This window comes from Gopherus flavomarginatus, chromosome 3, assembly GCF_025201925.1.
Source record: "Gopherus flavomarginatus isolate rGopFla2 chromosome 3, rGopFla2.mat.asm, whole genome shotgun sequence".
Taxonomy (NCBI): Eukaryota; Metazoa; Chordata; order Testudines; family Testudinidae; genus Gopherus; species Gopherus flavomarginatus.
The window spans coordinates 267,168,555-267,181,522 of NC_066619.1; the positions used below are offsets into that span (position 1 = coordinate 267,168,555).

Here is a 12,968-nt window from a genome sequence, read left to right on the forward strand (position 1 = left end):
CTCACTTTACAAACTGACTTGTTACGTGGGGAAGCAGTGCAACTGACTATACACAAAGTGCTGCTAAATGCATGCAGTAAGCAACCTGAAAAAATAGTGGGTGTGTTCTCTCTCCCCCTCCCATCCATTTTATTCATGCTAACATGTAAAATGTCAAATATGTGATTTTTAGGTGATGTCCCCTTAGTTCTATAAATGTTGGAGAAAATATCATGGGACTTCTTTGGTTTCAGTTACTTTCTTAAAAATATATCTTTTGACTGCATGCATCCGATCCATCCATTTTCATTCCAGGATAATGTTTTAAACATCGTGAATCAAATCATGGATGAATGCATTCCACATGAACGGGCCAACCGGGACTTCCGTGTTAAATTTCCAGAAGAAATACGCCATGACAACCTTGCAGGACAGCTTTGGTTTGGAGCAGAGGTAGGTCACTGTTGTTTCTGTTTTGTTTTAATGGAAGATTGGCTCATTGCATGCTGCTTGTAAAGTATGTTTGAGGGCTTGTATTTGAAATGTGTGGGCATAATTCCTCACAGAAAAGCCTATAAACTTGTAGATCAGTATTCAAACATTTTACTCTGAAAATTAATCTAATCAGCTGATAATGTATAGTCTAAAAGTATTGTTTTATTGTGGGTTTGATATCTGTTGTGCTTGTGAAATATTTATTTTAATAACTGTTTAATATCAATTTGTCTTAATTTAAATAATGCGTAGATACCCTTAATGTATTAGTATTTGATACATATTTCCTGTATATTGGGTCAGTTTATATTGGGAGTTGTATTTGCCATGAAGGACTATCCCATGCAGAGTGTGGAAGTTCTACGGATGTCCACAGGTTTTCATGTCCGAGTAGTATCCTTTATCATGAGCCAAATTTATCTCATTCCTGGAACTATAAGTATTCTTTTAGGGCTTTCTATTCTATCTCCTTCATTTGGATTGTATTAGTGGCACTAATGATTGAATTATTAGAGATGCATACAAAATAAAAAGAGCTCCTATCCAGGATTCTAAATGCCCTTGCCATGAATTTTGAACAAAAATTATATTGCCTGCAGAACAATAAACTCATAACTCTAACTCTCTGATTTCTCTCAAAGGCCCACTTCTACAGAAGCCTGTGTACTTAGGTGCCTTGCAGTATGCTGTGACATTTAATAGGCTTGGGCTATTCTGAACTGTAGGAAAGTCTGAGTCCAGTGCTGAGAGTCAATAGATATATATCAGTGTACACGTCCATTACTGATGTCAGGGGATATGGAGCATGTGTAGACAAACTTACCACCCCTGAAGGCTCCTTCATGTCAAAACCCAGCATTGCAACACTTCTGCCTCCTCTTTGAGCCTTTTGCAAAACCAGCTACGGTTTCTTGACATTATCCTAATGATTCCCACAATCCCACTGAAGTTACCACTATAATTACAGCCAGAAAATATCGCTGAGTTTTTTTCATCTGGGGTAGAAAATGATTGAGAAAGCACTGAAATAGACAATACATTTGGAGAGAAAAGGAGTTGAACTACGTTCTAAATTTTTTTCTTTGCATGTGTTACATACTGATTGGTATTTTTGGCCCTCCTGAATCAGTCTTTCACTGGCTCTGTGCTGAACGGAGTTGCTGGTTTCAGAAAGTGTTCTATACAATAAGGTTCTGATGATCCACTTAATTGTAAACAGAACTAGGATCCATGATCTTCCATAAATGTACATAGTGCAGGAGACTGAATTTATTTGTATAAACCAGAGTGAGATTAACATGTACATTGTGTTCTTGTCAGCATCCTCATTTTGAATCTTATTAAAACTAAGAATTGTAACCATCAGCATCTCAGACTTGACTTGTCTCTGCTTACTGTAATTATTGCTTTGGACTACCTAGAGAACAAGAACAAGAGATCTTGAGAGTGCCCTTGTATCGCAAATCAGTACATCAAAGTGCCGAGCAAGGTCTAGGATTACAGGTCCTCCTACAGAGCTGGAAAAATGCCTTCCATCTGCTGCTATTTGGCAGTCAAGAAAGAGACCCAAGAACAGGGATTGAAAAAAGAGAAAAATAAAAGCCTCAAGAATAAAATACCCTTTGTTTTTTTTAATTTTCAAAATATATTTCTATTAAATGCAGCAAGTATGATTTACTTCAACATACATAGTATTCCAAATCAAGGGACCTGTCCAGCCATGGAAATATTTCTATATCGTCTGTATTTTATAGTAAGGCTTTTGCAGTCCAAACAAAAATGAATAGAATGTATGGTAATAATTAAGAAAGAGATAGATAATAAGACAGAAAATATCATATTGCCACTATATAAATCCATGGTACATCCATATTTTGAATACTGTGTGCAGATGTGGTTGCCCCATGTCAAAAAAGTAGTATTGGAATTGGAAAAGGTTCAGAAAAGGGCAACAAAAATAACTAGGGGGATGGAACAACTGCCTTATGAGGAGAGATTAATAAGACTTGGACTTTTCGTCTTGGAAAAGAGAGGACTAAGGGGGATATATGATAGAGGTCTATAAAATCATGACTGGTGTGGAAAAAGTAAATAAGGAAGTGTTATTTACTCCTTCTCATAACACAAGAACTAGGGGGTCACCAAATGAAATTAATAGGCAGCAGATTTAAACAAACAAAAGGAAGTATTTCTTCACACAATGCACAGTCTATCTGTGGAACTCCTTGCCAGAGGATGTTGTGAAGGCCAAGACTATAACACGGTTCAAAAAAGAACTAGATAAGTTCATGGAGGATAGGTCCATCAGTGGCTATTAGCCAGGATGGATGGGGATAGTGTCCCTAGTCTGTTTGTCAGAAGCTGGGAATGGGTGACGGGATAAATCGCTTGATGATTACCTGTTCTGTTCACATCCTCTGGGGCACCTGGCATTGGCCACCATCGGTAGACAGGATACTGGGCTAGATAGACCTTAGATCTGACCCAGTATGGCCTTTCTTACATTCTTAAGGCTTCTTACAAGATACAAAGTGTGCCTATAAGATCTCTGTGAGCTGGTGAGCGTGCACTGGCTAGTGTATGAAATAAAGGTCCCAACAGTAGCAGAAATTCAGTTCCTTTCTCCTTTTTTTAAACCAAACAGTCCAACACAAATCAAAACCAGAACATTAGCGCTTGTTGCCTGGCCCCTTCTGTAGCTTTTTCCTCTTAAGGCTTCTGCCCCTGCCCACATGGACAACCCCCTTCTAGGTCCTTCCCCTTGATCCTGGGTCTTTTGCAGGAACCTTCTTGCTACCTTTAGTTCTTGCTACCTGAGCTGGCCTTTTATCTGAGGACCACAAGACCTGCAGGGACCTGGCCTCAAACCCATCACTTGAGAGTCACATGTGGGGCTAAGACCACTTCCTTGTAGGGCTACCCTGCACTATAATAATTTCTTGGATAAAGTACAACTTTTTAATCCATTTTTTAAAACATTATTTCTACAGTGCTTGGCTGCTGGTTCCATTATTATGAATCGTGAAATTGAGAGCATGGCTATGAGACCATTGGCTAAGGATCTGACCCGCAGCCTGGAGGAAGTTAGGAACGTTATTCGGGACCAGGCCTTAAGGGATTTGAATCTTTACACAGAAAAAATGAAAGAGTCGCTTAAACATTTTGATGTCCTTTTTGCTGAATTTGAGTTAAGGTAACAGATTCAAAAATATATGTATCCTGAATATTGTCTATTACAGCTACACTTTCTTGCAGAAGAATCCTTCTTTTTCTCCTTTGTCACAGATTTTAAATTTCTTTAGCAGTTTGTATCTATTTGTAACACTGTCACATCCTTTCCCCTCACATTAAAAAAAATCAATAGCCACTTAGCAATCAGAATTTGCAATCTTCAAGTACAGTGTAATCTCTATATTAGCATACTCGTATGATATTTGGGAGAGATTTTCAAAGGCACAAATGAAAGCTGTAAATCTCCCCATTAATATTGTTGTCAGGAGAAAGACAAATAAGAGGGCACATGATAAACGTGTATACAATAATGAATAGTCTAGAGAGAGCAGAGCAGTAGCTTCTGTTCTCCCTGTCTCATAACTCAAGAGAAAGGAGATATTTGATTAAATTAAAAGGTGACAGATTCAAGACAGACAAAAGGAAATACTTTTCACACAAGGCCACGACTAAACTGTGGAATCCATTGCCAAAAACAAAGTAAGAATCAAAAACAGATTGAAGGTTTACATCCAAAACAAGAATATCCTGTATAATAGTGAATGCTGACATAAATTTAGGAAGAGATATTAAACCTCATGTTTCAGAGTTAGTCTATCTCTAGCTTTGTCAGAGACAGGATACTGGACTAGATGAGCCCATGAGTCTGATTCAGTGTGCAGTTCCTATGTCCAGTAGAGGACCAGTGACTTGTGCACAAACATTGCATGTAAGTACTGCTTATCTGCACATAACCATGTATTTTTCAGTAATTGTACATAATTTCACACATACAACTAGACTTTATTGTGTCAACCTTACGGCCCCTTAAATTCCACAGCCTGTTGATCAGCTATGCTTTGTTAATGTAATTTCATGTGGAATAGCATTAGATAAGTCTTAATTTTATTCAATTACTGTGCTTTCAGAAAATGCAGAGTAAACTATTCTTCAATCTAGAGAAAGCAAAAAAAATTGGATGAAGATTTTATTGTTGAATATTTGTAATATTACTTATGAAATTACTGCAGAAGTCTATGCGTCAGTAATAAATAAAGCAATTAAAATTCTTTTCATTTCCGCTGAAATTTTAAAGTTCTCTTAATGAAAATTGTCAAAATTTATTGAAAACCATCAGAGTTCGTTATTAAGATAATTTGACCTTCATTTCTTTTCCGTTACATTTTATCTGATTGTGAAGGGATTGAGAACAGTAATTAAAATATACCTCTTTTTAAAATCTTTGTAGTTATGTATCAGCTATGGTACCTGTAAAGTCTCCAAAAGAGTATTATGTACAGCAAGAGGTAATCGTGCTTTTTTGTGAAACAGTAGAGAGGTAAGCATTTTTCAAAAATATGAATTACACTTTTCTTTGGTGTATTTACCTATGATCTGGCATATTATGCAGATTTCATGCCTCTAATCTTTAAGGAGCAACATTTCATTTTTCTGGTGATTGTTCAAGTAAAAAATCAAAAAAATTAGCTATTTGCAGAAATGTTTTGGCCTAACATAAAAAAAAATCAGTGTATTGTAGCTGGAGTGCATGCTTATGATATATACAGTTAAGGCTGACTAAGCATTTCCATTTTAGAGGCCATTTTACCTTGTACCCTTTGAGTTGAATTTTCTGGATCAGAGGCATTGAGGGTTTTTTGTTTGGTTCTGGGGTTTGGTGTGGTGTCGTAGGGAAAAGAGATTTGTGCAAAAAATGTTTAGGGTATTTTTTAATTTTGTTTTGAGAATGAGGGTGCATACTTCTCCCATTCTTAGAAAAAAATCTTATGACGTTTATTTGGACAACTCTAATGACTCAGTGGTTTGGAGTACAAAGTTGAAATTTGTCAAAAGATAGTCCTAGGGGAGGAGAGCGTCCATGAAAACTGGTTTTGTTTTTGACTGCATTGGGAAGTTTTAAATTGTACTTTTTTTTTTAAATGACAATGGATTCAGCCTCCCAGTGTTCTAAAACTAAGAGATGTGCTCTATGCATGTATATACATGGGGTTATGGATTATACCAAAACAGTTTCGTGAATCCTGTGGCATTCAGTAACAATGATTTTACCTCTCTTAATGTGGTATTTTAATATGCATGCAAACATACTTTCACTTCTGGCATTCTTTTGCTGTGTAGTCAGATTGTCTCAGTCAAAGAAAAATGGAGACAGTGGCTGCCTGGTGGAAACATGGGCTTGGGAGAAGGAAAGGATGAGAGACATGGTAATTCTGAGCAGGGACTTACTCAGAAGTCTCTTTGAATGTGGCTATGTTTCACCCCTGGGGTGGTCTTCCACGTCTTTCTTTGGTGGTAGTGGTGGGGGCAGGTCACAAGGAACCAGGTGTATCCTGTGTCCCCTACTCCACAAGGGGACAGTATCTCCTCAGGTATGGCTCATCGCCAACAACTCCTCAGGAATGGCTTGTCCATCCTTCTATAGCACAGGCCTGGTCTATGCTACATGTTTATACCGAATTTAGCAGAGTTAAACCGATTTAACCGTGCATCTGTCCACACAACGAAGCGCTGTATATCGATATAAAGGGCTCTTAAAACTGATTTCTGTACTCCTTCCCGACGAGGGGAGTAGTGCTGAAATCGGAATTGCCATGTCGGATTAGGGTTAGTGTTGCTGCAATTCGACGGTATTGGCCTCCGGGCGGTATCCCACAGTGCACCATTGTGACCGCTCTGGAAAGCCATCTGAACTCGGATGCACTGGCCAGGTAGACAGGAAAAGCCCCGCGAACTTTTGAGCGCTCATCAGCACAGGTGACCACGCAGAGCTCATCAGCACAGGTAATGATGCAGTCTCCTGAGAATCGAAAAAAAGCTCCAGCATGGACCGCACGGGAGGTACTGGATCTGATTGCTGTATGGGGAGAGGATTCCATGCTAACAGAACTCCTTTCCAAAAAACGAAATGAAAAAACATTTGAAAAAATTTCCAAGACCATGATGCAGAGAGGCCACACCAGGGACTCAGTACAGTGCTGTGTGAAAGTTAAGGAGCTCAGACAAGCCTACCAGAAAACCAGAGAAGCAAACGGAAGGTCCGTGGCTGAAAACATGCCACTTCTATGCTGAGCTGCATGCAATTCTAGGGGGGTCTGCCACCAGTACCCCACTCCTGTCCACAGATTCCGAAGTGGGGGTGGTAATCTCAGCCATGACTGAGGATTCTGCGGACGGGGAAGATGAGGAGGAAGAAGAGGACGAGCTTGCAGAGAGCACACAGCACTCCATTCTCCCCAACAGCCAGGAGCTTTTTCTCACCCTGACGGAATTACCCTCCCAGCCCTCCCAAGTCACTATCCCACACAGTGAAGCCATGGAAGGGACCTCTGGTGAGTGTATCTTTGTAAATATAAAACATGGTTTAAAAGCAAGTGTTTTAAAATGATTAATTTGCCCTGAGGACTTGGGATGCATTCGCGGCCATTCTTTATCTCGCTGTGTTATCCTCAGGAGAGTCATATTGTTCATGGTAATTAAGGGGACAGAGATGGCCATTCCTACTGGGCTGTTTGCCTGTTGCTTAAAAGAAATCCTTCCTTGCAGGTAGCCAAGCAGGGGGAAGAGGGAGATGATTGGCCCTGAGCTTTTTTGCGTTTGGCTAGCAGGGATCTTCCCTGCTACCAGCCACGCAGTGGGGAGAGGGGTAAAGCGATCATCCCAGAGAATTGGATGCGGGGTGGTTTCTGCTGCTGCATGTTAACAGGAAAGAAGCAGCACTGAACAGGCTTTGCTTGCTATTTGGGAAAGGATGGCACTGTGTATATGAAGGCTGCAGAAGCTGAAAGACAGTGGCTTACCGTGGACGCATGCAAGCTGAATTCAGCTGCCCGGACCTGCGTCTGTGAGATCTCTAACACCAGAGCCGCAGGCACTCAATATTAAGATGCAAAATGTGACCTTGTAGTGAAATCACATGTGCTATGTAAGGTGAATAGTGTTGTTCACCATGAAAGAGTATAAGCATTGTCCTGTAAAATGTATCTTTTTAAATACTTCTCTCCCTTTTTTCCCTCCCTCATGCAGCTGCAAATTTTTCAAGCCTCCCTACTCCATCCCAAAGGCTCTCTCAGATAAGGCGGAGGAAAAAAAGACGCGAGGCGAAATGTTCTCGGAAATCATGGAAGTGACCCACAATGAAAGAGCTTATCTGAATGAGTGGAAGGATGTGGTATCAAATTACAGGAAAGATGCCAGTGAATGTGAGGACAGGAGGGATGCTCAAGATGAGAGGTGGCGGCAGGAAGATCAGAGGAGGCATGACACAACGCTGGGGCTGCTGCATGATCAAACTGACATGCACCGGCGTCTGGTGGAGCTTCAGGAACAGGAGCAGGATCACAGAGTGCCACTGCAGCCCCTGTGTAACCACTCTCACCATGTTCCATATCCTCCTCACCCAGACGTGTAAGAACGCGTGGGGGGAGGCTCCGTGCACCCGCCCACTCCACCCCCGTGGACAGCCCAACCAAAAGGCTGTCATTACTTTGAAATTTTTTTAGTGGCCTTTTCCTTCCCTCCTATCCTCTTCCCAAACCACACCCGGGATACCTTGTCAGTTCTCTCCCTCTTTTTATAATGAATTAATAAAGAATACATGATTTTTAAACAATTGTGACCTTTATTTCCTTAAGCAAGCTTTAAGCGAAGGGGAAAGGTGGGTTGCTTACAGGGAATGAGTCGATCGGGGGGGGGTTCATCAGGGGGAAACAAACACAGCAGTCACACCGTACCCTGGCCCCTGATGAAACTCATTTTCAAAGCTTCTCTGATGTGCACCGCTTCGTGATGTGCTCTTCTAATCGCCCTGGTGTCTGGCTGCATGTAATCAGCAGCCAGGTGATTTGCCTCAGCCTCCCACCCTGCCATAAAGGTCTCTCCCTTACTCTCACAGAGATTGTGGAGCACTCAGCAGGCAGCAATAACAAAGGGGACATTGGTTTGGCTGAGGTCTGAGCGAGTCAGTAATGTGCGCCAACGCGCTTTTAAACGGCCAAATGCATATTCTGCCACCATTCTGCACTTGCTCAGCCTGTAGTTGAACAACTCCGGACTACTGTCCAGGCTGCCTGTGTATGGCTTCATGAGCCATGGCATCAAGGGGTAGGCTGGGTCCCCCAGGATAACAACAGGCATTTCAACATCCCCAACTGTTATTTTCTGGTCTGGGAAGTAATTCTCTTGCTGCAGCCGTTTAAACAGAGTAGTGTTCCTGAAGACGCGAGCGTCATGAACCATTCCCAGCCATCCCACGTGGATGTTGGTGAAACATCCCTTGTGATCCACCAGTGCTTGCAGCACCATTGAAAAGTACCCCTTGCGGTTTACGTACTGGGTGCCCTGGTGCTCCGGTGCCAAGATAGGGATATGTGTTCCATCTGTCACCCCACCACAGTTAGGGAATCCCATTGCAGCAAAGCCATCCACTATGACCTGCACGTTTCCCAGAGTCACAACCTTTCGCAGCAGCAGCTTAATGATTGCTTTGGCTACTTGCATCACAGCAGCCCCCACAGTAGATTTTCCCACTCCAAATTGATTCCCGACTGACCGGTAGCTGTCTGGCATTGCAAGCTTCCAGAGGGCTATTGCCACTCGCCTCTCAACTCTGAGGGCTGCTCTCATCTTGGTATTCTGGCGTTTCAGGGCAGGGGAAAGCAAGTCACAAAGTTCCATGAAAGTGCCCTTATGCATGGAAAAGTTTCGCAGCCACTGGGAATCGTCCCAAACCTGCAAGACTATGTGGTCCCACCAGTCTCTGCTTGTTTTCCAGGCCCAAAATCGGCGTTCAATGGCTAGAACCTGCCCCATTACCATCAGGATCTCCAAAGCGCAGGGGCCCTCAATTTGAGACAATTCTGTGTCCATGTCCTCATCACTGTTGTCACCATGCTGCTGTAGCCGCCTCTCCTCACCTGGTTTTCCAGGTCTGTCATAAACAGATAGCTAAGGGTTAATGTCTCTTTCACCTGTAAAGGGGTAACACCAGTAACCTGAAACACCTGACCAGAGGACCAATCAGGAAACAAGACTTTTTCAAATCTGGGTGGAGGGAAGTTTTGGGTGTGAGTTCTTTGTCCTTTGTCTTGGGTCTGACCCTCTCAGCTATGAGAGTGATTTTTCTATCTCCTGGCTTGTTAATCTTCTGTTTCCAAGTTGTAAGTACAAAGATAGTAAGACAATATAGTTTATATTGTTGTTTTTGTATTTACATGTGTGTAGTTGCTGGAATGTGTTAAATTGTATTCTTTTTGGATAAGGCTGTTTATTCATTTTTTTCTTTTAAGCAAATGACCCTGTATTTGTCTCTTTAATACAGAGAGACCATTTTTATGTCCTTTTCTTTCTTTTTATATAAAGCTTTCTTTTTAAGACCTGTTGGAGTTTTTCTTTAGTGGGGACTCCAGGGAATTGAGTCTGCAGCTCACCAGGGAATTGGTGGGAGGAAGAAGTCAGGGGGAAAATCTCTTTGTGTTAGATTTACTAAGCCTGACTTTGCATACCCTCTGGGTGAAGGGGGGTGGGGGAGAGATTAGCTGTCTCGGTACTTGTGTTTTCCAGGACTGGAAACAGGGAGGGTGGAGTCCCTCTGTTTAGATTCACGGAGCTTGCTTCTGTATATCTCTCCAGGAACCCAGGGAGGGAACACCTGGAGGGGAGGAGGGGGAAGGGAAATGGTTTATTCCCCTTTGTTGTGAGACTCAAGGAATCTGAGTCTTGGGGTCCCCCAGGGAAGGTTTTGGGGAGACCACAGTGAGCTAGGCACTGTATAATCCCTGGCTGGTGGCAGCTTTACCAGGTCCAAGCTGGTAACTAAGCTTGGAGGTTTTCATGCTAACACCCATATTTTAGACGCTAAGGTCCAGATCTGGGAAAAATGTTATGACAAGGTCCTGGTTCAGCATAGACTGCACGATAATGCGCGAGGTGTTTACAACGTCCCGATTGCTGTCTTGAGCTGAGCAGGGTCTGTGCTTGCTGTGCTATGGCGTTTGCACAGTTCACCCAGGAAAAAAGGCGCGAAACAGTTGTCTGCTGCTTTCATGGAGGGAGGAGTGAGGCTGTACCCAGAACCACCCGCAACAATGTTTTTTGCCCCATCAGGCACTGGGAACTCAAACCAGAATTCCAAGGGGCAGGGGAGACTGGGGGAACTATGGGATAGCTACCCACAGTGCAACACCCCGGAAATTGACACTAGTCTCGGTACATGGACGCAAACCACCGAATTAATGTGCTTAGTGTGACCGCATGCACTCGACTTTATACAATCTGTTTAAAAAAACGGTTTCTGTAAAATCGGAATAATCCCGTAGTGTAGACATACCCTAAGGCTCAACAGAGAGTCTGAGATGGATTCTCTCCAACACTGCCTTTGACAGTAAATCATGGCACCACATCTGTCACCAGGGGATGTTCACTAAATATACAGAGGGCTTCTTCCTACTCTTTGCAAATTTTGCATCTTGGAGTTGGGAGTGGAGATCATTGAGCCATTTGGTTTCCGTTAGGTGGCATGGGATTGATAATAGTCAAAAGAGACAGTGTTAATGTAGAGTGAGCTTTAAATATGAATTTTCTTCCTCATTTTGCCTGGCTTATATCACAACATTAATTTATCCATAGTTTTTCCTATTTAATTATTCAAATTTATTTATGAACAGCTAATAAGTTGAGAACATTCTGAAAAATGATTTACAAATATTTTGTTATTTACCTAGAGCTTTAAAGCTTGGATACCTCACTCAAGATATGATTGATGACTATGAACCAGCATTAATGTTTACCATCCCAAGATTAGCCATTGTGTGGTAGGTATTTATAACTTTTACATTGATTTTTCTCTATGAATAATATTATATTGAAAGTTTTGGTAAAGTCACATAGCAAAGTGTTTGTTCACACCTGCTTACAGCTGATTTTTATGAGCACATTCTTTCAAAGAAAGAACCAAAAAAAGGCAGTAAGATCACAAAGGAATTAACAAGGAGTGGCATTAATAAAGCAACAAGTGCCAAAAGGAGAAAAGTCAGAGCAGCTAATTATGCAGACTAGGAACTGAGAGCAGCTGGTCAGTCATCCCCCAGAAGGAAATGCAGAAGTGAAGGAACTTAGAACATCACATCTTCCAAACCAGACTAGGTACTGTAAACTCATCTTCTTTTATAAATAAATTCTTTAGATGCAAATATTTTACCTCACTGCATAAGTAACATCTTTATCATATGGATCCATGAAAAACTGATTTTCAATAGTAACCATTTAGTTTCGTTAATGATACATACTAGAACCAAAGGGACCTGCCATGGAATCTATTGGCATAGTACAATGTAACAAAAAGTGAGTGAGGTACAGACCTCGTTCTAGAATGTGTTTTCTGTATGCAACTGGATGAAATCATAAAAATGGCATGTTACCTCTTGGCCCTTAATTTTTCTGCTCAGACTGATGGGTGGAGCGAGCTTTTCCACTTAAATCAGTTTATCACAACAGCACATATGAAATGAACAAGATGAATGCTCTCTAATGGATATTCTTTATTTAATAAGACAGCAATTTCTCTGGAGTAAAGGAAGCAAGGCTACAATTACTGCATTTTAATAAAGGTTATGGTTTTTTAAAGTTTGCATCAGGGTATTAATATAACTAGAAAATAAGAAACCTCACACCCTGCATGTGTAAATTTCTCCTCCGGAAATCACTCTGGCTCATTGCTCCTGTTAAGCAGAGTAATGTGCCTATCAATGTCACAACTAACTAACTAACTAAATTCATCTTAGCATCAAAAGTCAGCAAGACTATGAGAAAGTGACTGCTCATCATATTAAACACCCCAGAGTCTGCAGTAGCAGGAGGAAAACTCATACAAAAAAAATAAATTTAGTCTTGCTGGAAAACCAAAGACACTCTGAGAAATGGCCTTTGCCAATCGCAGATTAAAAATCAGTCTGGCTGCTCCCAGAACACACAATGAGATGAAAACAGGCATCACTACCAGCTGATATTTCTGGAAAAATTGTATCAGCCAGATACAAAGTTTCCTTGAATACTGGTAGGGCTAAAGTTTGGACTGTAGAGAAATAAGTTTCAAAATCTAAGGAAGATACATCTAGAAGGTGCCATGCTTGTTAGCATACTGTATTTCTTGAGGGAGTAAAAATCTTTTCCTTTCTAGCAACTGTTGCTAGATAGGGTGAGATGCAGTTGGATATCTGGACTGGGAGAGAGATCAAAATCTCTGGGGATCAATTCACCCAGCTATGCAG

At 41.5% G+C, this 12,968-nt stretch overlaps 2 protein-coding genes across 5 annotated transcripts in view; one reads left to right on the top strand and one right to left on the bottom strand.

The window, feature by feature from the left end:
- ZFYVE28 (zinc finger FYVE-type containing 28) overlaps positions 1 to 12,968 on the top strand; it is a 308,586-nt gene that overhangs the window by 196,399 nt on the left and 99,219 nt on the right. For 2 of the 4 annotated variants that reach the window (XM_050947520.1, XM_050947521.1), the window contains exons 3-4: positions 295 to 432; positions 3,465 to 3,667. In XM_050947520.1, the coding sequence (XP_050803477.1) occupies positions 295 to 432; positions 3,465 to 3,667 (341 nt within the window). Of the gene's footprint in view, positions 1 to 294; positions 433 to 3,464; positions 3,668 to 4,933; positions 5,024 to 5,823; positions 5,938 to 11,423; positions 11,514 to 12,968 lie in introns of all 4 variants that reach the window. The other 2 variants (XM_050947523.1, XM_050947522.1) reach the window with 2 other exon arrangements.
- The window catches only part of LOC127048279 (uncharacterized), a 45,865-nt gene continuing 41,309 nt past the window's right edge, over positions 8,413 to 12,968 (bottom strand). Inside the window, exon 2 of the mRNA XM_050947950.1 lies at positions 8,413 to 9,631. Coding sequence (XP_050803907.1) covers positions 8,611 to 9,570 — 960 coding nt within the window. The 5' untranslated portion in view covers positions 9,571 to 9,631 and the 3' untranslated portion in view covers positions 8,413 to 8,610. The remainder of the gene's footprint in view (positions 9,632 to 12,968) is intronic.